General features: G+C 42.8%; 1 protein-coding gene across 1 annotated transcript in view; it reads left to right on the forward strand.

Moving 5' to 3' along the window:
- The first annotated feature begins 4252 nt into the window (after positions 1-4252).
- The window catches only part of enpp2l (ectonucleotide pyrophosphatase/phosphodiesterase 2-like), a 30753-nt gene continuing 11666 nt past the window's right edge, over positions 4253-23339 (forward strand). Inside the window, exons 1-24 of the mRNA XM_004574227.3 lie at positions 4253-4562; positions 6190-6295; positions 6908-7057; positions 8794-8919; positions 9005-9065; positions 9494-9591; positions 9790-9869; positions 10068-10187; positions 10488-10543; positions 11558-11623; positions 12252-12324; positions 12414-12522; positions 13519-13644; positions 13734-13765; positions 13869-13996; positions 14286-14364; positions 15052-15139; positions 15473-15639; positions 15768-15825; positions 16078-16217; positions 18243-18384; positions 19025-19102; positions 20593-20725; positions 21570-21723. Coding sequence (XP_004574284.1) covers positions 4545-4562; positions 6190-6295; positions 6908-7057; positions 8794-8919; positions 9005-9065; positions 9494-9591; positions 9790-9869; positions 10068-10187; positions 10488-10543; positions 11558-11623; positions 12252-12324; positions 12414-12522; positions 13519-13644; positions 13734-13765; positions 13869-13996; positions 14286-14364; positions 15052-15139; positions 15473-15639; positions 15768-15825; positions 16078-16217; positions 18243-18384; positions 19025-19102; positions 20593-20725; positions 21570-21723 — 2388 coding nt within the window. The 5' untranslated portion in view covers positions 4253-4544. The remainder of the gene's footprint in view (positions 4563-6189; positions 6296-6907; positions 7058-8793; positions 8920-9004; positions 9066-9493; positions 9592-9789; positions 9870-10067; positions 10188-10487; positions 10544-11557; positions 11624-12251; positions 12325-12413; positions 12523-13518; positions 13645-13733; positions 13766-13868; positions 13997-14285; positions 14365-15051; positions 15140-15472; positions 15640-15767; positions 15826-16077; positions 16218-18242; positions 18385-19024; positions 19103-20592; positions 20726-21569; positions 21724-23339) is intronic.

Consider the following 23339-nt stretch of genomic DNA (forward strand, 5'->3'; position numbering starts at 1 on the left):
AAAAAGTACTGTTTCCCATATACCTGACATGAATGCTAGACACATGAATTATTAAAATTTGCAGTTTTACTGGGTTAAACTAACCAAACAGAAACCCAAAGGCCCTCTTGTCAACTGGCCGGGGTCTTAAGGAAACTTAAAAAAGGAGAAAACACAAGATGCTGCAGAAAGCAAGCAGAAAATCCAAGAAACACCCACAGACAGATAAACTGACCGACAACTGAGTGAAAACTGACTGAACACAAACGAAACAAAACGTTTCCTTAAACAATCACACAAGCTGGGAAAGAAGCACAGACAAAGAAAACCAGAGTGAGTGTCAGAGATGGAGAGAGTAGGGCCTAAACGCAGGACGTCCTGTGCAGAGTTCAGTGCGTTTATTTACAATGAATCAAAGGACAAAGGTGCAAATAATCCTCTCCACGGGGTTTCTTCCTGTGCTCGCTCCCTGCTCCTGTGCTGTGGTGAGTCATCGTATCCTGACGTACAACAGCGCTCCACTGCTTCTACTTGTTTCTGCAACCCTCTGCAAACAACAACAGGCTGCTGTTAGTACATGCAAAGACCTGCGAACCAAGACACGGTTGCAAACTAGCTGACTGGGTTTCTCACAACAATCCACTGCAGCTCAGCTACTCTGTTAAACAGATCAGCTGATCAGCGATAGGTGCGTGTAGTTATCCTTCCTCGGGTGTGGCTGGCCTCACGGTGGGAAACACTCTCCAGGCCTGGTGTCCCAGGGAAACCAGGACACCGCCAACAACAACAACAGCACATACATGTTAAACAGACACACAGGCAGGGCAACCAGTGAGGACTGCCAGCCCGAGAAATATAAACAAGTCCACAAACACATGAACCCTGGGTCCCCATGACAGTAGCTCTTAGAATGAAGCAGGAAAAACCACCAAATAATGACCCAAACATCATAAACGTGATCGATGTAACAAAGCTGAAGTTTCACACTAAATCTGTCAGAAATGTATTTGTAGTTTTAAAATATAGATCATAAAAAGAAAAACACGCCATGTCACTGACTTCCTTTACTTCTTGCCTGACCTGCAGCTGATAATAACACAAATGCAAACAGCTGTTCTCGCTAGCTGCCTTTTTTATGTGCTAAAGTTAAATGGTGTCATTGGCACCTTAATGCAGTCACATAACTGTCATCTAGTAAGTAAGCTGCTGGCTCAGTGCAGACGTGTAAGCACTGTTTAGGAAGCATCTGCCTTTCTGGTTGCGTCACACTTCTTCCTGCCTCTCCGGTTAGGCTGAGCTGACAGCGGCGCTGTGAGCCACGAGAAAAGGAAGTTCAGATTCTGTAAGGTCAGCGCTTCTTCATGAGTCAGAGTTCAGTTCAGGCTGAGGATCATGAAGATTTGGCTGCAAACCGTCATCTCGTCTCATGTTTGAAGTTTGAAGATTTGAATAGTGTTGAAATCCTACAAAGTTTTCATGTGTATTTGTTTATATTTGCATGTCTGCAAAGTCTTTTGAATATTTTCATCGTGCACTCAAATACTGAGATAAGCAAGGTAATTAAATATCCATCCAGCCATCCTCAGCCTACGGCAGCAGGCCCCTGGTGACCCTGAAGAATGAAATAAGATGCTCGTACACAACAAGTCTGGATGTTTTTGAGCCTCATGCACCTCCACATCCACATTATCCATATTATATGGATTATATATGTGTACATATGGTATATTTATGCTGATATCCTCACTCACATTCCCCTTTATTGTATCTGTAACATGCAACTTCTGTCGGTGCTGTGCTACTGGAAACTGAATTTCCCGGAGGAACCCACCCGAGGGATTAATAAAGTTTCATCTAATCTAATCTCACTGGTCTCGCTGCTGTGGTTTGTCCAGGTGCTTTGAAATTCAAGCTGTGGCCTGACCAGCATCAGCCAGCCGAAGCATCAAAGCTTGGCTCAGAAACAACCACGAATGAGGCGCAGTTTCTTAAAATGTTTTCAAATGTTTTGGCTTTTGTCTTCTTGTCCATGGAAATCACCGTGCGCTTGCTTCTGGCATGCCGCCGTGGGCCATGCCTCTGTATGAATGCGTGCCCATGCATATGTGACTGTTTATGTCTGTGTGTGGTCTTTGTAAGACGAGGATGTTTCCCCCTGAGGGGATGGATGTACAGATCCATTTCAAAGCCCAGAGAGCTCCCTTCCCCCCGTACGTCCCCCCCAACATCGTGTTCCCAGCAGAGTCCAGACTGTCAGTGAGAGCAGAGCCTTTTAAAAGCCTGCATGTGCTGTTAAACATGGCTAAGCTGTGACTTTCTGCGGTGATCATCCAGCCTTACAGAACAGAGGGCGCCATTAGAGAGGGTGCAGAGACGAGATAGCTTTGACTAATAGCGCTCTCTTCGTAGTGTTGTGTCTTCGTCCCGCTGTTTGTACAGCAAAATGTTAGACGTTCACATGCTGCTTTGGCTGCGCTGGGTTGGGTACACTGCAGGTTTCAGGTATCTCTGAGCTTTCAGTCATTCAGTCAGAGACCGAGGCTGAGCTTCTGATGCTGGATCAGCCTTTTGTCTCCGGCTGACATGTGCACCCCCTGTGATACAAAGTCCCTTAAATGTTTACGTGTGTTTATAAGTGTTGGCCATCAATCATTTATTTGTTGATTTAATTAATATTTTATGCCATGAATTTCAAGTAGATTCACGTACACTAAATACAAAAGACTTTCATTGTTCAGTAAAAAAACAAAAACAAAAAAACAGGAGAGTACGCTGATGTTTGATGTCCTTGAACAAGTCAATAAATGTCGACCTGCAGCACATGACCTCTGACCTCTCCACTGAAATTTGAGCATGTGTGTCTAAAGGAAACTTATGAAATGTCTCCAACTCTTTAACGAAGCCCTCTGAGGTGCATCCGTGTCACCTCTGAGGTGTCTCACGAACACAAATCCCAACGTTTCTCGTCTTTATCCGAGGAGGAGGTTTACGGTGCTGAAAGGCAACGTGGTTCTGCACACACGGCTTCTGGATAGCCTTTAATGGCCTGCTGCTGTGTGGTAGCAGGCGGGAATATCAGTGCACACGCTCTGCTAATTTGCAACCATGTGTTTCTTCTGATTTCTAAATAAAACACTAAGAATCGCTCCAGCACCTCCAGTGGAACGCCACCCTCCTCGCCACCTAGGGCTGATCCAAGACACACTATGGACAGAGCTCATTTCCACATCGGGTGTGGTGGTGCCACATCCTGGATGAAACTCTACCTTCTTCTGTGAACAAAGAGGAACCCAGTCTGAGGGATGATTGTGCACTGGTGAATTATTCCTGAGGTGTGTGAATTTCATAGAAACAGTAAAAGAAACCCCCCAAAAACTCAAAGCAGAGGCAAACAGGTTTACTTTAGAAGCCCTCACTGCCCACCTCTTTACATAGATGACTGTGGAAAGCCCATCCTTATGCACTGCAGTACTTTCCTGTTGAAAGTCATGGGCATTGGCTCACTAGTCCCTCTGTTTTGGAACATTTGCAAACAGAACATAAAGTGTATTCATGCAGGGAGCACTCACTGTAGTCACTGAGTGACGTGGCAGAGCTCGGTCTAAACAGTTCTGTTTTACTGCTTTAGCCAAAATTCATTTTAAGATTGGTGAAATAACCAATGTTTAGCTCAACCTACTGTTTGTGTTAAAAGGAAATATGAACTTTTAAAGTTTGACAGGGCTTCAAAAACCCCGTCCTGTGGATTTTCCACAGTTCACTGGTATTTTCAGATGATTTTCAGTATTACAATAAAGTCTGAAAATGGGGTGAAACTGGGACTGCTTTCTGTTTTTCTGAAACATCAGCTCACAGTCACTGTGCATTGCTCACATTTCACCACCAGTCATTAGGCAACGCTAAGCATTTGATAAGACAGCATACAGTTCGTTGCAGTCAGTTTGGGACTTTGACTCAGTGCAACATTTCTCAGGAAAATTCAAAACTGCTTTGTTATGCAATATGTGTCCACGCACACTTTTCTTATTTGTTTTGAAAAAATCGCAGCAGCTACTACAGAGACCTTTAAATCTCAGCTGGCAGTGCTTATTATACAAAGTCTGATCAACCTCGCGTAAATCAATTATTAATGAAACCACCATATTCCTTTAGACAGTAAACGGTTCAGGATCAAAGATTATACAGTTTTCTTTTCCCCGTGAGTGCCCCCCCCCCCCACACACACACCCCTCCTCCCCCTCCCTCCCTCTGTGATCGTTCAATGCTGCTGACTGTGTCGGACTCCGGAGCGTCACCCCGACCTGACGCTCTCTTGTACCACAGCGCAGCTGTTACCATTACTTCATCTCTTATTGGATCAAGACCGAGAGAGAGGGAGAGAGGGAGAGAGAGAGAGAGAGAGAGAGCAAAGGCAAACAAGTGGAGAGAGAGAGAGCGGGAGAGAGTTGGAAGCCTGCGCCGTGCTTCATCGATCTGCAGAGGTGCACCGAGGACCTTCTGTCGGACATTGGTCACATCTTTCAGTTTTTTAAGTGAATGCCAGAAGTAGAGTGACTCTTTGGAAAATGCTTCTGGGAAATTTGGTACGGTAAGACTGTGACAGTTTTGTTGGTTTGATTTCAGCGTCGTGTAGTTTTAGCTTCATTTAAAGTGTTTCCCAGCTCCGCCCCGCCTGCCCTCTAAACACAGATTGCAGGGCTGCAGAACTGATGTATCGACCTGAGAGCGAGACAATCGCTCCGTGCCTGATATCAGCGCAAACGCGCAAACCTGGAAGCTTTACCTTAAGAAAGAAGGCATTACATAAGTCTGCGAAGTATCAATTATGCAGCAGCGATGACTGCTGCTGTTATTTTTGGTCTGACTCACGCCGGGACAGATGATGATGATGATGGATAGCCTGGAACAGCTCATTGTCAACAATGCCGCAGATTTGTTTACCTGTGGGAGGTAAAGGTAAGCAAAAAGCTTTAGGTTAACGGTTCCACCGTGGATCACTCCCGTCTCCCTTCAGGACGTGGGTTTGGTCACCATCATCACTTTTATTATCATTCATTTTAGAATGAATTGAAATTAGCAAACGCAGTATATTAAAAATGAATTATACCTGAATTAGTCATCAGTCACTGGATCGTCGTAGTTTAAAGAACACACCAGTCCACGCTGAGTTGACGTCAAAATACCCGGATAACATACTGATTTTGGCAACCTTGAGCACTCTGAGGGCCGGACACGAGTCATGGCGCTGTATCGACATAGATTATGACAGCTGTAGTGTGGAGGAGAAGTCACAGTACATCTAACATCTGGCCACTACATGCTGAGTGGACAGACAATATCCAGTTACATCTGGACCTAATTGGGCTACTTTGAGACTTTCTAACTCAGTTATGGCACTGACAAGTGTTGTGCGTTCCTGGTATGGCACAGATGTGTTACCACCGCTGACACATGACACGTACGAGGTTGACCTGCAGAGTTGGGGTGACCAGAGTCACCCTGCGTCCAAACTGTCTGTCAAGGCCAAATGTGATCTGTGAGAGATCCGCCGATGTGAGTCACATTTTAGATCAAACATTTGTTTCTAAACTCGGTGTTCAGGTCATGGTCTAACTCATGGTTGAACTTATGTTACTTCATGTAAGATTTCTACTAATTTGAGTGTTTTTATTGTCTAAAATATTGAATAGTAATAAATATCATAATGGAAGAGGGAAACTCTGAATATGTAAATCTGTGTGAATCTTTTTATTATTATTTGGGTAAAAGTGGAGACCGTCAGGCTTGTGAGGAGAGTCAACATCTGCAACTGTATGTGGGTGTAAAGGTGCACCTGGTGCACATGGCACAGCAACTTGCACAACTGTTTAGGCTTCATCATTAACAGATCTTCGAGCAACAAAGTTGCCATCTAGTTGATTCTTCAGGGAAAGTCTTACTTATTTAAGCAAGAAAATGTCCAACTGCATGATTGTGTAATTAAACCTATTAGAAGCGTTGGAGCTGCATGAAACAAAGCTCCCGTTACCATTCTGAGCTGCTTTCACCTTAAATCTGGGTTTAAGTTGTACTTTGGAAAACATCAGTTCTTGTAAAGATTTGCTGAGCAGGATACTAAAGCTGTACCAGCTCTAGAGATCCTCCAAGCCTGACCTTTGACCTTGAGGAGTGGAAATGTGTTAAAAAGAAATGCTCTCTGGTTTTCTGCAGGTAGTGGTTGCGTTCTGTCTGTGGGGCATTGATGTCAGCAGAGCTTATGTGTTTCAAGCCAGCCGACCTTCAGAGGGAGGGGACAACCCGCCATCTCATACTAAAAGTGAGAACACACTTGTTGTCTTAGCAACGCTTATTCTGGGCTGTTGAGTTAAGAAAGTCTTATAACTGAGCTGAAGACTGATGTGATCAAATATGGTGGAAACCTTTATTTCTGCATTTGGACCAAAATGACATTGATGTTTAAAATGTGTATTGCCAAGTTACATCAAAGCGAGAAAAAACACCGAGCTAGCAGCTACAGGCTGTTGGTGTTTTGTTTCTCACTCTAATCATAGCAGGATAGATGTGAATATATATCTGTATGTACATATTTCCTCCTTAATGGTTGGGCCAATGTGAACAAAACTTCAAGCAGGAACGAGTTGCATTTACTTAACTTTAACTTCACATCAACAGGAGTGTTTTAATTATGAGTTTTGACATCGAAAATCTAGATGACAAAAACCGTTATAGGAAAATTACTTGAATTTACCTTGAATGACTGTTATGGAGGCAAACCGAGCTAGAACTTGTGTACTACGACTTCTCGATTTTGCTTAAAGACATAAAAACACATTTTATACCAGAGCTGTGCACCATTATACTTGGTAAACGTTGTATGTGGGCATGTTTGCAGCATGTGTGTCTCACCATGCCCTTCCCCTCCCTGTAGTCATTTCAGAGTGGGTCAGCTCAGCGGGCTCCTGTAAGGGGAGGTGCTTTGAGCTGGAGGTGGCCAGCCCTCCAGGATGCAGATGTGACAATCTCTGCAAAACCTACTACAGCTGCTGCTCTGACTTTGATGAGCACTGCCTGAAAACAGGTCAGGCTTCTACACACTTGCTCACGTCTCTCGTCTTTTCTTCACTTCCTGTTTTCTTACCCAGTCTGTGGCTCTTGGTCAACAACTAACTGCATCGAGCTGACAATGTAAACCCTTAAAAGCAGTTTAGAGATGTGTAACAGCCAATGAACAGCTACAGAGCTGTCTAATATTAAAAGTATAGATATTTACATATGCTTCATATAACATGCCTACAAAGCTCGGGATGAGTACTTTCTCTTGTAACACAGGGAAATTTAACAAAAGCCAAAATGTTCATTTTCATCTGATGCTAATTTAAATCTCGGTTGCATCACCTATAACTGTATGTTCATCTTGAAAACATGAAGTAAACAACTGTGGAACATTTAAAAAAATCTTCAAATGAATTCAGCAACCATGAGCTTCTTGTGGGTCTTCTTTTTAAAACGTATAATAAAACGTCAGCGTTGCCTGGGTATGGATAATCTGTAACACATTTTAGGACCCTCTGTTATGCAACAGAGATCTGAGATCTGAAAACGTTGGTTGGGAGAAGACAGTTAAACAGTGGAACAGGGCTCATTGGGGACTCGGAGGCAGATGAACTCGGCAGAATTTAGCCAAAGTTGAACAAGCTGTCGAGGCTGCTGGAGGCGAATGTGCAGCCTGAGCTCGTCTAACATGTGACTTGGAAGATGGTCGTGGAGCCACAGAGACACTGCATTACTTTCAAGGCTCAGTAACACAATGGTTTAATCAACAAGCTCTGTAGAGTTTGTACCACATGGCTAACGATCAGTGATGGAGTGAACGTGCTGTCCAGGAGTCTGATTGCTGGATGGGTTTCTACAGAACGAGGAGACTCTGTGGACTTTGTGACAAAAATCCTTTGAGATGCCAAATCAAACACAGAGCACTATGTGCTGTGAAGAAGGGAACAGCTGAAAGTCATTTTTTTAATGGACGTGGGTTCACACCTACTAACCAGGCTGTGTGAAGGATCAGCATCGTTTAGTGTCTCAGGAAACTTTTTGTGAAAACTTTGTAAGACTGCAACTTTGTACATGATAACACATTCCTTCAGAAGTTTTGTAAACGCCTGAATGAAAGGGAAAAAACACAAGAGAGTCTTGAACGGAGCCAGTAAGAGTAACGTTATGATGTAATCAGATTGAATTTGTCATGATGCAGCACGCTGATGCGTTGTGTTTCCTGCTTTCATCTGAATTAATCAGGTAGGAAGCAGCTTGGTGCTGCTAATCAAATGCATGTATATCTTATCATGATGTCACCATCTTCCCAAGAGTGGATGTCAGACCTCTGCTCAGGCTAACTGCAAACCCCCCAAAACAGAACAAGAGCTGGAGCTCAGAGGCCTAAAACTATTCATTTCATTCACATGTTAAATGTTAAAGTTCATGATATTGTGCCAGGATAGGACTCTAAATTTAAGAAGGAGCATGGCAGCACAGATTAGGTCTGCTAAGTTCTATCTGAATATACAGAAGAAGAAAAAGATCATTAAGAGATCTGTGCACAAACAAATAACCATCAACCTCAGTCAACTGGAGCAGTGTTGCAAAGACGAGTGGACCAGTGGACTAGACTTACTTAGGTTACTGCTGCTGAAGTTGCTTCTACAAGCTGAATCATTGCATGTGCTTAGATTCTCAAAGAACTGCAGAGAATCCTGTGAAAATGTTATTTTTCACACACGGAAATAATCAATGAACTGACTTCCTGTTTGTGCTCAGAGGGAGGCTTTGAATGCAAACAGGAACGGTGTAGGGAGGAGAGGAATGAAGACCATGCCTGCCACTGCTCAGAGGACTGTCTGGAAAAAGGAGACTGCTGCTCAAATTACAAGTCCATGTGCAAAGGTACATGTCATTATCATTTTTAACCAAGTGACATGGAGATTAAATTTGCTTTCAAGCATGTGATGTACTGTGGTTTCCTCTCCAGGTGAGACTTCGTGGCTGCAAGAAGAATGCGAGGACATCACGAGTCCTGAATGCCCTGCAGGGTAAGATCGATGACCATCCATCCATCTGTTTATCCTTTTTCAGGGTCGAGGGGGGGCTGGGGCCTATCCCAGCTGTCCCAGGGTGAGAGGCAGGGTACACCCTGGACAGGTCGCCCGTCTAACACACAGAGACCGACAACCATTTGCACTCACATTAACCCCCGCCTTCACACCTATTTAGAGTTGCCAATTATCCCCACTAAGTGCATGTCTCTGGATTGTGGGAGGAAGCCGGAGTACCCGGGGAGAAGCCACACAAACACGGGGAGAAGATGCAAACTCCGTGGAGTCTGATGACTAACCACGTCTCTAAAAAAAGCATAATGGCTCCACGCCTTCTATAGAAACCTGAAACACCATTTTGGAGAATAACTGCAGTTTGGTGATGTTACCAGATCAATCAGCTTTGTCATTCTTGTGCTTCTCAGCTTCGTCCGTCCTCCTCTCATCATGCTCTCGCTCGATGGGTTCAGAGCCTCCTACCTGAAGAAGGACCAGTCTGTCATCCCAAACCTTCATAAACTCAGTATGTCTTCTTTTTAACTTCATCTGTATTTAAGTGATTTTTACAGAGCCAGCAGTTTCTGTATGTCCTTTATTTACTTTTTGATGAGTCAAAAATATAGCCTGGTTGCTTGTATCATCCTGTAAAATGCAGCTTTCACAACTCTTTACTTCTTAAAATGCAAAATTTAACAAAAAGTTACCTTTTGTTTCCCCTCAGGAGGATGTGGCACGTCTACACCGTACATGCGACCAGTCTACCCATCAAAAACATTTCCAAATTTGTACACCTTAGCCACGGTAAGTGAGCCAGCATATTTAATGGATGGTTCATGTTGGAAGTTACAGTAAAGCTAGTCTGTTAATGAGTACTCTGTCTGAAGAATGAGCAAACACAAATGTTTGCCAGTGTGTTCAAAATGCCCTTACACTGTGCTCGTGTTGCTACTCAAGCGTTGGACTCATTTTTAAAACAGTAAATGTGCCATCTGTCTGCAGGGCCTGTACCCAGAGTCCCACGGGATTGTGGGGAACACCATGTATGACCCAGACTTTAATGCCACGTTCACACTGCGTTCCAGAGAGAAACTGAACCACCGCTGGTGGGGCGGACAGCCTGTGAGTCCAGTCTAGAGTCCAGCTGACCAAAAAGCAGGCGTAACTCTTAAAGCATAAAATGCAAATTTAAAAAGCGTACTTCTTTAAAAACTGGTGTTTGTACGTGTGCCGGAGCACACATTTTGTAAGTACGCAGAGTGACACAAAATCCTGAGAATATTGAACACATTTGTGACCATTTTGTCAACATTTTCTCTCCATAGATTTGAAGAGCTTACGTAAGGTGTTAAGGTCACTTATAACAGCGTTTAAGAGGACCGCTGGATTTCTGGATTTCATCTCCTTTTGTTTCTTTTTCAGATCTGGATCACCGCTGAGAAACAAGGAGTGAAACCAGGCACGTTCTTCTGGCCTTGGTACTTAAGTTAGTACTGGAATGTTTTTCAGTAGCTTTAGATATCAGACTTTACTGAGGAGTCACTTCCACTTTTCCTGCACTACTTATACATTCTTGATATATTTTGTGTTGATTTTCTTTGAATGTCCGATGGGCTCAGTCAGAGCCCTGGATCTCTCTTAATGAAATGCCCCCTCGGGGATAAGTCAGGCTGGAGCCTATGACTCGTTTCATGGGCAAACAGCTGGGTACACCCTGGATACCAGTCTGTGGCTTAGGTGTGGATGTTGCTGAGGATACTGCCAATTTAGGGAAACAGTACAGAAAGGAGACATGATGTGGATGCTGGTGAAGCTGTTGTTCATTGTGGGGAAATCTTTCTACTTGCCAAATAACACAATAATGCACTAAAATAAATAAAACTCAGTCTTTCAGGAGAAATAATGAGGGAGGTTCAGGGAAAAAACAACACAAATACACTTTAGTAGCTGAAAAACTCTTGAAGATTGAGTCCGAAGCAGTGAGGGGAAGATAAATGATAATGGGATACTGGGCAGAGTCAAAGATTTTAATTTTAAAAAGCAAATATTAAAATGTGTGACATCATTGAGCAACAGTGCTTCTCTGATGCTTCGTGTAATTAACTACAAAGTGTTATTAAGTCTGAGCAACACAGACGTAAAAGAGGAGCTTTTGATTTTGATTTGACCCGATGACCGAGCGCAGCGCGACTGACAGGCACGAAGCAGACAGGTTCATGTCAGCGAGTGTTTGCATGTCCATGACTCAATGATCACGAGGGCTACACATGAAGATGCGCACTAGTCACATCCTGAGACAGACAGACAATGGGACAATACTCCCACACAGTCACAACAAAGGCCATTGAAGAGTCCGAGGAGTCCGAACAAAACGGCGTGTTCATCTGCTGATTTACATTCAAACCATCAGCCTCAGCTATTTGGTGACAGAATAAAAATTGATCGTCAGGTTTTGTCATTAAAATTTTAATCATCATGATTCTTGTTTTCAGGGTGATTCCTCTTGAAAGGAGGATTTTGACCATCTTGCACTGGCTGCACTTGCCCGATGATGTCAGGTGTGTCCATGTCTTTTTTACTTTTTTACAATAAATTAGCATGTAGCTTTCACACACAAAATAATGTGTAAAATTACTCACGAATGACAGTGACAGTGATACTGTGGGTGTGTCTGTTTAAGAGACTGCAGAGTCTGGGGTCAGTGATCGGATCAGAAGCCGATAAGTGTCAAGTGGCTTTTATTGTCATTTCAACCATGCACAGTGTTACAGTACAGAGTGAAATGAGACAGCGTTCCTCAGAGACCCTGGTGCTACATATGACATATAACAGAGTAATGTGCAAACACTGCAATAAAACAAGACAAGACAGTGAAACACCAGACAGAACAGGACGATACAGAAACAAGACAGTGCAGTGGAAATGTGCAAAATACTGTTGCATTGTGCAAAAAGTAGCTTGAAGGTGATGCTGCAGATAAGTGCTGGGTAGTGACGTGCATGGAGTGTTTGTACAGCTCGGTGTGTCAGCAGGTGAAGTAGGTGTTTGTGTTTCTTCTCTGGTTGTGCGTTCAGGTGAGATGCTTGAACTCACACTGAAACAAAGTTTTTTTCTACCTTGTTCAGTCATCACTGTTCCATGAAAAGTGTTTCGCAGCACAACGTTTCCTTCGTCATGTCTTTTCAGGCCGTATGTTTATGCTATCCACTCAGAGCAGCCCGATGCCTACGGACATCGAATGGGTCCACTCAGCAGTGAGGTGAGCTAGGCCTGAAGATGGTCTAAGAGGTGCGATTAATGATATGCAATAATCAATCATTTTGGTTTCAATTGAAATATTGTCCACAGCTGGACAACCCTCTGAGGGAAATTGACAACATCATTGGTCAGCTAATGAATGGACTGAAGCAGATGAACCTGCACCGCTGTATCAATCTCATCATTGTAGGAGATCACGGTATGAGCTCCACAGAAACCTGCTGAATTCAGAGGATTTTGTCTAATTAACCCTTTTATTACAGTTCTTGTAAATGCAGCAATGATTAGACAGTCCTCTATGTTTGTACTTGGAGGGAAGAGCTCCTTTACAGAGTAAGAGACCTTCTTTAGAACCTTTACTCCTTCACTGGGAGGAAGGAAAAGTGCTCAGGAAGCCCCCCAGCAGCCGGATCCTGTAGCCTCATTACTAAATAATGTTTCAGGGTCACCTGATCTGCAACAACTTTGGATCAACTTTGAAGGGTTTCACTGAACTTTTTCGGACATCCTGGAAATGAGCAATCGCAATAGTCCAATCCAGAAACACCACATGCATGGACTAGTTTTTCAGCATCACTCTGAGATGGGATGTTCCCAGTTTTCGCAATGGAAGGAAGAAGTTATGCATAGACTTTTTATATGAGGGCTACAGAAGAAACGATTGGTCAAAAATGACTCAACATTTCTTCACATTAGTTTAATTCAATTCACTTTTATTTCTGCAGCACAAAATCACACGAGCAAACAGCTCACGCTGTTTTTTAGTATGAATAGAGACAATATGACAGAGAAAACACCAAATATCAGATGGCCCCCCATGAACAAGCACTTGGCGACAGTGGGAAGGAAAAACTCCCTTTTAACAGGAAGAAACCTCCAGCAGAACCAGGCTCAGGGAGGGGCGGGGCCATCTGCTGTGATTGGTTGAGGGTGACGGGAGAAAAACAGGATTAAAGAAACACTAGATCTGACCTCTTCTAGTTCTGGAGGCCACAGAGATGCCATCAAGAGCTGCATCAGGTTTGAGAGTCTCTATTAAAACTGGTGAAAGTCACATGGTTCTTTTAAAAGACACACAGGTTCCTTCACTTGGCGTGTACTCTCAGTGTCAGCACAAGCATGAAACGTTTGGTCACACAACTTGTGTACGTCTGAGGTGTGTCGAGAAGTTACAGATGTCACTGCTGTGTCTCAGGGATGGAGGAGGCCCACTGCGACAGGACAGAGTTTCTCAGCAGCTACCCACTCAACATAGACGAGATCACGCTGATCCCTGGCTCGCTGGGCAGAATACGACCCCGTGAGCCAAAACCGACCACGTGTAAGTGCGCACATTTAAATAGCACAGTGTGACACGTGCTTTCTTTAGATGCAAAACCTGCTTTATATTTCTCAAATTTCCATTTCCAGATGACCCAAAAGTTGTGGTTGCAAACCTCACTGTAAGTAACAAATGTATAAGATCACAGTACAGCCTAAAACAAACTGAGCGGTTTGCTGTGTTTGCAGGGGTCAGGTCGTTCACCTTTGTATTTACTGTTTCAGTGCAAAATGCCAGCTCAGCACTTCAAGCCATACCTGAAACGGGATTTACCCAAGAGGCTTCACTACGCCAACAACAGACGGATTGAGGATGTCCATCTGCTGATGGAGAGGAAGTGGCACATTGCCAGGTAGCCTGTGATTCTAATCTGTCAGAAACGGTGTTTTAACTACCAATAAATCGAGATCTTATCAAGTCTGAGGAAGAAATAAGACGATTACAAAGGAAACGGGCAGCCTCAGTGACCTCTACTCCCACTTTATGTTTAAATTATGTCTGGTTAAATTTGAGGACTTTAAGTTAAGTTCACTGATATTTAGAAAGTGAGGTGAAGGAAGGATTTTTGCATTTTGTCACACTGAGCTACAAAAATCACAGAATGACTCAGTGCCTGCATACTCCATGTTTGTTGTTTTCAGGAAAATGCCAGAAAAGCCGAGGACTCGGTGTGGCTTCTTTGGTGATCACGGCTTTGACAACAAGATAACCAGCATGAGGGTACTCGTGTGTCGTATCTGCTGTTTGCTCCTTCTGTGTTTATATGTTAAAGGCATCGCGCGTCAAGCTTGGATACTTTGTTTGAATACTTGGCGTTATGAGTACCGCCATCTTGGGCTTTCTGAGCCAAAGGTTACCATGTAGCATTTTTAAAATCACACAGCAAGCCATAGTATCTTAATATGTTAAACACCAGCAGCTCTACGAGCAGCTCAGCTCAGTGGCTGAACCAGGTGAGTTAAAGGCTGACATGTAGCAGTTGTAGTCAAACAGAATTTAAATAGTTGAAGACAGATGTGTTGTCAGTACAGATGTGATTGTTAAAGAACGTAAAAAAGACTTTGTACCGTTTTAAAACCATCTGTTATAAAGTGGCAGTTTATCACAGAAGGCCATGATGACTGACCCTTGATGATGACATCAAGTGGTGGCTGAAGGAACTGCAGCTTTTGGAATCTAAGGTTCATTCGGCTTCATTTTCAGCCCCAGAGGTTTCTTCTTGTTCCACGCGGAGTATTGTTTCGAGAAAAGTAGAATTTGAGAGAAGGACAAGAAACATGGCTGACTATTACCTCATTATGAGGAGTACATCTCTCTGATCTGATGTCCACACGACAGTTTTTCATAAAGTTTGTTTGAAAACTCCACGAGTTGATTTCACTGTTTGATGCTCCTTCTTTTTTGTAGACAATCTTTATTGGCCATGGGCCAAGCTTCAAATTTCAGAAGATGGTGCCGGAGTTTGAGAATATAGAGTTATACAATGTCATGTGTGGTAAGAATCATTTTTTTATCTTCTTTTGAATACCAGAAAATATGGTCTAGATCTGGGGTGTCCAACTCCAGTCCTCGAGAGCTACTGTCCTGCAGATCCATCCCTACTCCAACACAGCTGAATCAAATGGTTGGAAACCTCTTCAGCCATCAAGTTTGGCAAAGGCCTGATAACAAGCCACTCATTTGATTCAGGTGTCGGAACAAGGATGTGTCTAAAAGCTGCAGGACGGAAGCTCTAAAGGACTGGAGAAGGACACTCCTGGCCGAGATAATAATACCGATGTTATCATTACTACTATAATAGCGTGTCCTCTGATTGTTCGTGCTTTAGACTTGTTGGGCTTGAAGCCAGTTCCAAACAACGGGACACACGGCAGTCTGAACGACATGCTGAAAGATCCGCCTTTCCAACCCAGCATGCCAGAGGAAGTCACGCCACCGTCGCCGTCGTCCGACGCCGAAATCAGCCACGACCTGGGCTGCAGCTGTGACGATGAGGTCTGTGGGAGGCAGCAATGCCACAGAAATCATTTGTAACATCTAAATCCAGCTGATTTCACCGTGTTTGTCACTTTCTTCTGTAACAAACAAAGACGAGGAAAAAAACCACATTTTATCATTTTCAGAACAAAGTGGAGATCAATGGGCTGTTCACTCGTGCATCAGATGGGGTCTACAGTTATAGTAAGTGTTACACACACACACACTGGAACAGCTGCATTCAGCTAGCAGCTGAGGAAATAGGATTATTTGACAGTAAATCTAGATTTTCTTCATCATGTATCTTAAAGCAATGCCTCCTGTTTCTGCTTTCATTTGTATTTTTTGCCGTTTTATTGGTCAGTAGGAACTGCAGAGGACACCAACAGAATCACCTTTAATTATGAAGTATAATCAAATAATTTGGCATCGAGGTACAACATGTTGTTTTTGCAGACAGCACCCAGCTGCCGTTTGGTCGACCAGCGGTGATGTTTGACACTCAGTACAGTCTTCTTCATCATGTGGAGTTCATCAGTGGATACAGCAAAGAGCTAGCCATGCCCCTGTGGACATCATACACACTGCCACCACAGGTACACGCATGTAAAGTTCTCACTCCGTCTTGTATCAGTCAGCTTGGTTCTACAAGCCATTGATTGTCCCTTGAAGTCACCTAAAACTTTTAGTTTTTTCTCTAGTTTGATCTCTGGTTGTTGTGTTCCTGCTAGTCCAAATTATAAAAACGTCAGAGGGTAAATTCACAGATACACTTCCATGATATGAAGATAAAAGTTTGAGTTTTTTTCTGTTATATTTCAGGAGTCCTTATGTTCATATTGATTGCCAGTTGTTTGCTTAAGATTAGCTGCTGTTCATATCAAGAAACTTAACCTGAAGAGTTTGCAGGTCATCACCGCCCTGTTCCTGTGGAAAGTCTTATTCTTATATTTATACTCTTGTCTGTGAAAACTCACCTTTTGCAAACTTTTTCATTTAGGAGTATCCAGAATTGGCAGGATTATAAATGAGTACATCAGAGGCAAAGCTCAGGTCGAGTAGTTTGGAGATGGCACTAGCGAGACGAGGCTGAGAGAGTTTGGACATGTTCAGAGGAGGGAGAGTGGACATGTTGGAGGAATGAGGAAGACCTTGGACGACGTCCATGGTTGTGGTCAAGGAGGATATGCAGAGGTGCCTGCGAGACACAAGAGGGCGCTTGGGATAGAAGAAGAGGAAGAAGCCTTCCTGTGCAATGTTTCGAAGCTGCTATATCAGCATGTTTGAAGGCACTTCAGGGACATGCCGGTGTTACTAACCCTGGTGCAATCAGTGCTTTATGATGATTAGTCAAAGTCAAATGTATTTATACAGCACACTTAAAACAGCTACTGTTCAGCAAAGTGCTGAACATTTAAAATTAAAAATAATTAAAAGAGATAAAAAGAAAAATTATGAAAAAAGCATAAAATGAGAAGATTTGAATAGGAAATAAGACAAATGAAAGTAGTTCATTCATTCCTCATTCTCATTTAAAAGCCAAGGAATAAAGGTGGGTTTTCAGATGGGTTTTGAAAGTTTAGAAGCAGTTACAGGAAAGACCCGACCTCCTCTGTGCTGTAATGTGGACCTCAGCACAGCTGGGAGCGTTTGATCCGCAGACCTCAATAACCTTGCTGGAGTGAACCCGTTCAAAAGATCAGAAAGGTCTGAGGGTGCCAACCCATGCAACGCCTTAAAGACGGATAATAACATTTTAACATCCATTTGAAAAGTGACTGGCAGCCAGTGTAAGGATGCTAGAATCTGACGACAGACTGACACCTGAGTAAAGACTATTACAGAAGTCTTTACTCAGGTGATTAGTTTGAAATGTGACAGACTGTAAGAGTACAAGAGTAACTCTTGCATTTCTGCTTTTTTAACCCTGCCCTGTGTTTGCACGAACAGCATGTCCAGACGTGTCCAGCATGTAAACAGACGTCTTCTTCCTCTCTTTCCTCTCAGAACTTCGTTGATATAAATGAGGTTAAACCTCTGATGCAACCACATTAGAGGCACTCTGGTGGTGCACTCACTGGTGGTGCACTCACTGCAAACACTCGTGGTGTTTGCAGTGAGTGACTGTGTTTGTGTCGCAGCAGGATGTGACAGAGCTCTGAAAACACGCAAACATGAAATCTCAGACAGCCACTGCAGTAAACACACTCGCGTGTTTGACTCGTTGCAGGTGTTGTGTTGTGATGTTGTGCAGCTGCTCACGTATGGCACACCTGCTCCGTGCATATACATCGCCATGCATGAATGCCAAAACAACACGCAGACATGAGTGGAAGTAAACATTATATTAGAGCCCAGCATTACATCTGAGTTTCACTCTCACTTTAGATGCTTTTTATCTTTGATCTTAGATTCTTTCAGCTGCACCAAAATGCAACTGGTACCATTAAATGACAAAACAAACACTTTTTTTTTTCATTTATTAAGGGAATAAAACATTAACCCTACCTGGCCCTATGCAGGATAAAAGTAATGCCCCTACTGTTAAATCATGAATTGACTGCGATTAACCACATTTTTGGTTCAGTTTCACTGTATGTTGTCACATGTCTGTCTCACAGGAGGACATGACTCCTGTACCAGATGCTTCTCCGAGTGCTCAGTGCATCCGAGTCGACGCCAGAGTGTCAGCTGATCACAGTCAGAGCTGCAGCGCCTACGGCCAGAACACCCACCTCACGTATGGCTTCCTCTTCCCCCCAGGTAGCACCACAGGGTGAACACAGGACCCTCTGTGCAGAAATATCCATGTTGCTTAATATACATTGTGCAAACATCATAAAAACCGGATCTTAGTATAAATGAGATAAAATTATGTTGAGTTATTTGTAATCGAAAGAGTCGTTTAGGTTTTGAGCTTTAATTCTTGACGATTTAACTGATGTAGTCATATAGAAAATAAAATATATCAATTATGTGAAAAAAATAAAAGTCTAACCCTTTAATAAGGATGGCAATCAGGGCCCTGAGAACCAGTTTCCTGAAGTTCACCTTTCCAAGGAAGTTAGAGAACGACAGGAAGTGGACCAGGCCACCTTGTTGCATATGATGGGGGAGTTCATTTGTCCAAACTTTGCATACATTGTTAGCACTATAGCTTATGTTATTTAACATAATATAGTTACATTTAAAATGATATTTGAGGAGGAAAACACTGAAATTCCAGCGGAGTGCCGGGAAAATAGGAAATCATTACAATAATCCGAAATTTCACTGGGTTAACTTTGACTGTCACAACTTCTGAGTGACGTTTCTGCGATGTCAACATCTTATACGAGCTTGTTTGGATATGTGCAAACAGTGGATGATAAGACAGGTGTGACTCACACGTTTGTGTTGACAGAGCTGGCAACGTCTCCCGAGTCCAGATATGACGCTTCGCTCATCACCAACACTGTCCCCATGTACCCTGCCTTCAAGAGTAAGTCACCTCCATAAAAGTCAAAAATTCGTATTTTCACTTCAGCTGTACGTAACTGTAGCAACACGCTAACAGTTGTCTCAAGATGTTGTATTTATACCAGGGACCGGGAATGTGGGGAATCTGGTCTTTACTGCATTCCACAAAATATGTTACATTCCCATACAAGATGTTTGTGCTTCAGTCTCAGTAACAGGCTCGTGAAACATTAGGACTCTTCTCACTGAGCACTGATTTTTCTGTCAAATAAAACCTACTAACCAAATATGCCACTGTCAGCTGGTAATTAGCAAATTCGTCTTTAGTTCATTACCAGGCTTCTGGAGAACTTCAGGACATGTTGAGGATGTAATTTAGCAGTTTGAATCAGCTGTGTTGGATCAAGCACACATCTAAAACCTGCAGGACACCGGCCCTCGAGGCCTGGAGTTGCCCACCCCTGCCGTAGCATCTTTTCATTAAGTTTGATCAGTTGTTCATACAGTGCTTTTATCGACACCTGAGCTTCTTTTATCTAACCCTCAAACACCTGGGGTTCAGTATGTTGTTCATGATCCACTGACAGGATTTGATCCAGCTGGTAGGCAGCTCGCTCCTCAGTCTGAGCCACAGTCGGCCCTCGGCCAACATCAAGCTTTCAAAATACAAAAGTACAGCAAATACAGTACAGCGGGAATGTCCATCTTTGATATACAGTCTCTAGCTCGAACCCAAAACAAAGACATTGTGTGAAGTGACTGCATCTCTATTTGAATAATTATGAGTTCTTATCAGCACTGAAGCCGCTGCAACAACACACTGTTTGATGACAGTCTTACTATTTTACTTTCTCACCCCCTCCCTTTGTATTTACAGTAGATTGTGACTTAAGAATAGTTTCAGAGTTAAACAATGAGTCTGACATCAGCGCATTTTTTTTTATCTGTTAGTTTAACTGTCCTTGTGGAGGTGGAAATTGAGTTGTGTTCCATGAGACACGGGACAGAAATGTGGTGATGTCAGGTATGAGCCAGGGTGGCCTGATACCCATTGTTTATAAAGAGAGAGGACTTATCAGGAGAAAGCAGACACTCAGCCTCTGCATACCTGCCCCATGCATGCACCCATTATGCTGTGTGTGCGTCAGCTGTGTGTCTGTTTGTGTCTGTTCGGCTAATAGGTTCTATATTAAGGCCATAAAAGGTTGCAGGAATAAATGGGAAACAGCAAGAACAGGATAGGTTTCCTTATTTAGGACGTGACGCCTAAAGTCTTGTCATGGTCAGTAGATTTACAGATGTTCACTCCACCAGTGAAACCTCACTTCTCCTGTTTTTATTCTTTCTTTCTTTGAAATGGAAAATCTACTCGAAAAGAAAAAACAAAATGAATATATACAAAATCAAATACTGGACAGAAGCTGAGCTGCTCTTCGAGTGTTTCTTATTACTGATGTTTATAAAAAAGGTGAGAGTATAAGCAGCATGGCCTATTTTTCTGTGGGTGTGCAGGAGTGTGGAGTTACCTACAAGGCACGCTGCTGCGGCGTTATGCAGAGGCCAGCAATGGGATCAACGTTCTCTGCGGCCCTGTTTTTGATTATAACTACGACGGCCTTCGAGACACCACCGAGAAGATAAAAGAGTAAGTTCACCGCAGCGGCGAGCGATGACGGCGCTCGGTCAGCTAGCTGATAACAACTAAAGTGAGCTTGCATGTGCATATGTGTGTCAAAACACAAGGTTCAAGGTTATTTTGTTGCCATTTGTGCATAAAGCAGCGCAGAGCTCTCTCAGTCGTAGAGAAAAGAGAAGCATAAGCAAGACAATGCAAAATACAACACAAATATAAATTATTAACTATATTATAGGCAAGGCAAGTTTATTTGTATAGCACAATTCAACAACAAGGTGATTCAAAGTGCTTTACAGAGACATTAGAAACAAGAACAAATAAAAAGCATATCCTGCCACCCTCTTTACAAGAGGGTGGCAGGATATGCACATTTCTGAGGTAGCAGTGAGTCCCTGATAACTCCCTCAGCTCTTTCCTGGCAGCGCTGTGTGTATATGGAGTCCACGGATGGACGTTTTATCCCTCCGATGCTCTCCAGTCTTTATGAGCCTTTGCAGAGACTTCCTGTCTGCCTGTGTCATAAATGCACTATAAATATATGGCGAGCATTTCGTCTCCATGTGAGGAATCATTTAAGTGATTAATAACTACACAGCATGCTGTGGTTTTCACTTTGTGGAGCTTACATATTCTCAGTAGCTGTGCATGTTCCACCAGTGGTCCAAAGGTACGAGTGTTTAGTTCATTACTGATGCTGAACTGGTTGTGGAGGTTATTTAAAGATTTACTAGACTTCTGATGCAATTTAGCTCCTAACGTAAGCAGCCAGAGTAGTGTAAGTGATGCATTTGTACGGTGTGCTTTTCACTTTTTCACATTTTGCACGTGCCTCTGATCCCCCTCCTCGGTCCAGGTTCTCAGCTGATGGCTTCCCCGTTCCCACCCACTTCTACACTGTGATTACAAGCTGCCAGGAGGTGAACCAGACGGTTGATGAGTGTGACGGAGCGCTAAAGGTTTTCTCCTTCCTCCTTCCTAACAAGCCAGACAACAGTGAGGCATGCAATGTGAGTAAGAATGAATTCATGGCCTTATGGAGCTTTATTTTGAAAGGTAAAGACCCTCCAATCATTCCAGCAGGTGGCAGTACCTCCATATCTTTGTAGTGAATTCATTTGCACAGTGTGAGCAGCAACATGAAAAAAAAAAGACCTTTAACCTTTTTTTTATTAAGCTGTAGGTTTTTATTTAAAGATTAAGAAAATGAAAATGTGAAAAACAATCAAAAGATTTACAGGATGACGCTTTGAATTTTTAATTCCCAGGCATTAAAGTATCGCCGATAGATAAACATTTACTTCTCTTGATTGCCATTTATCGTTTTAAACACAGTAAATGTCAGATACTTTATGTAATGACTCAAACTGCAGAAAAATCATTTTGAAGAATTCTCCTTCAGCTGGGTTTTGTCACAAATTCGTCACTTTGACCATATTTCTTAAAAACACCAAAAGCACCGTTGTAGGTGCAGTTTGATATAGTATCATAGAAAGAGGCAGGATGAAATTCTATCTTTGTACTAATCAGAATCATTATTGACCTGCCTTGGGCACATCAGAGGATCAGAGCCCAAACCAACATTTTATGTCTCACCTCTTTGAATTTCTGCATTTTAAAATTATTATTATTGTTGTTAACATTTTGTCATTTGTCTTTGGGTAGTATTATTATTAGCTGGAGGCACTTATGACGTGTTGTCTCCCAACAGATAATCCATCTACACTGAGAGTAGGAATAAAGGAGAAAATTAAAGAAACCAGCTGCATATTCCAGTTAGTTACTACGAAATCTGATGGATTGTCTTGACTTGCCTCAAGCTATTTGGGAACCATTGCTGTTATAATAATAATACAAATACCACTGGTATTATAATCTTGTGTAATATGATGACTCACCATGGCAGTCTGTGGGTTTGTCGGTTTCCAACTTCTGGGTGAAGTGGATATTTGTAGTGATGTGAATGATTCAGCAAAGCTAAGCTGACAAAGATGAGTGTAGCTAATCCTTTTTCATTGCAGCCAAATTGAGGTGAATAGAATGGGCTCGTGTTCAGCTCCATGTCTTACATTTGAATCTACGACTCTGTGGGGCTATGTGAGCAAACAGCATCTTTACTGTCCGTGCTCGTCTCCTTCATCTTTGTTAGCTTGTTAATTAAATCAGAAATTCTTACAAAAGATTGTTCACTGAGAAAAAGGAGAATAAAATGAATATCGCGAAGCTTAACGATGCTATTCTGCAGAGCTTCGATTTTGTGTCGGCAGCACTGGACTGCGGTAAAATAAAAGCAGTCAACAGGCCTGTCTGCTTTCTCCTGCATGAGCTGAAGTCATGCATCGTGTCTTTGTATCTGCTTTTGTAGTTCAGGTGACAGTAATGAGCTACAATGCATCCTTACAAGCAACTCATTCAGCTTCATTAATCGTTTACTGAAGGTTTAAGATGATGTTTTTCAGTTAAGAGCGTTACCATAGAGATGGATAAGTCTTATCAGAAGACAGTCACGTGACTGTTATGGAAGGAATTAAATACGTGCTGTTCTGAAATACTTTGACGTTCCTTCCAAAATGTTTCTTCCCAAGCTCCTTAGACTTGTTGCAATAAGTTGCAGTCGATCATCTAA

Source organism: Maylandia zebra, linkage group LG22 (assembly GCF_041146795.1).
Source record: "Maylandia zebra isolate NMK-2024a linkage group LG22, Mzebra_GT3a, whole genome shotgun sequence".
NCBI classification, from domain to species: domain Eukaryota; kingdom Metazoa; phylum Chordata; class Actinopteri; order Cichliformes; family Cichlidae; genus Maylandia; species Maylandia zebra.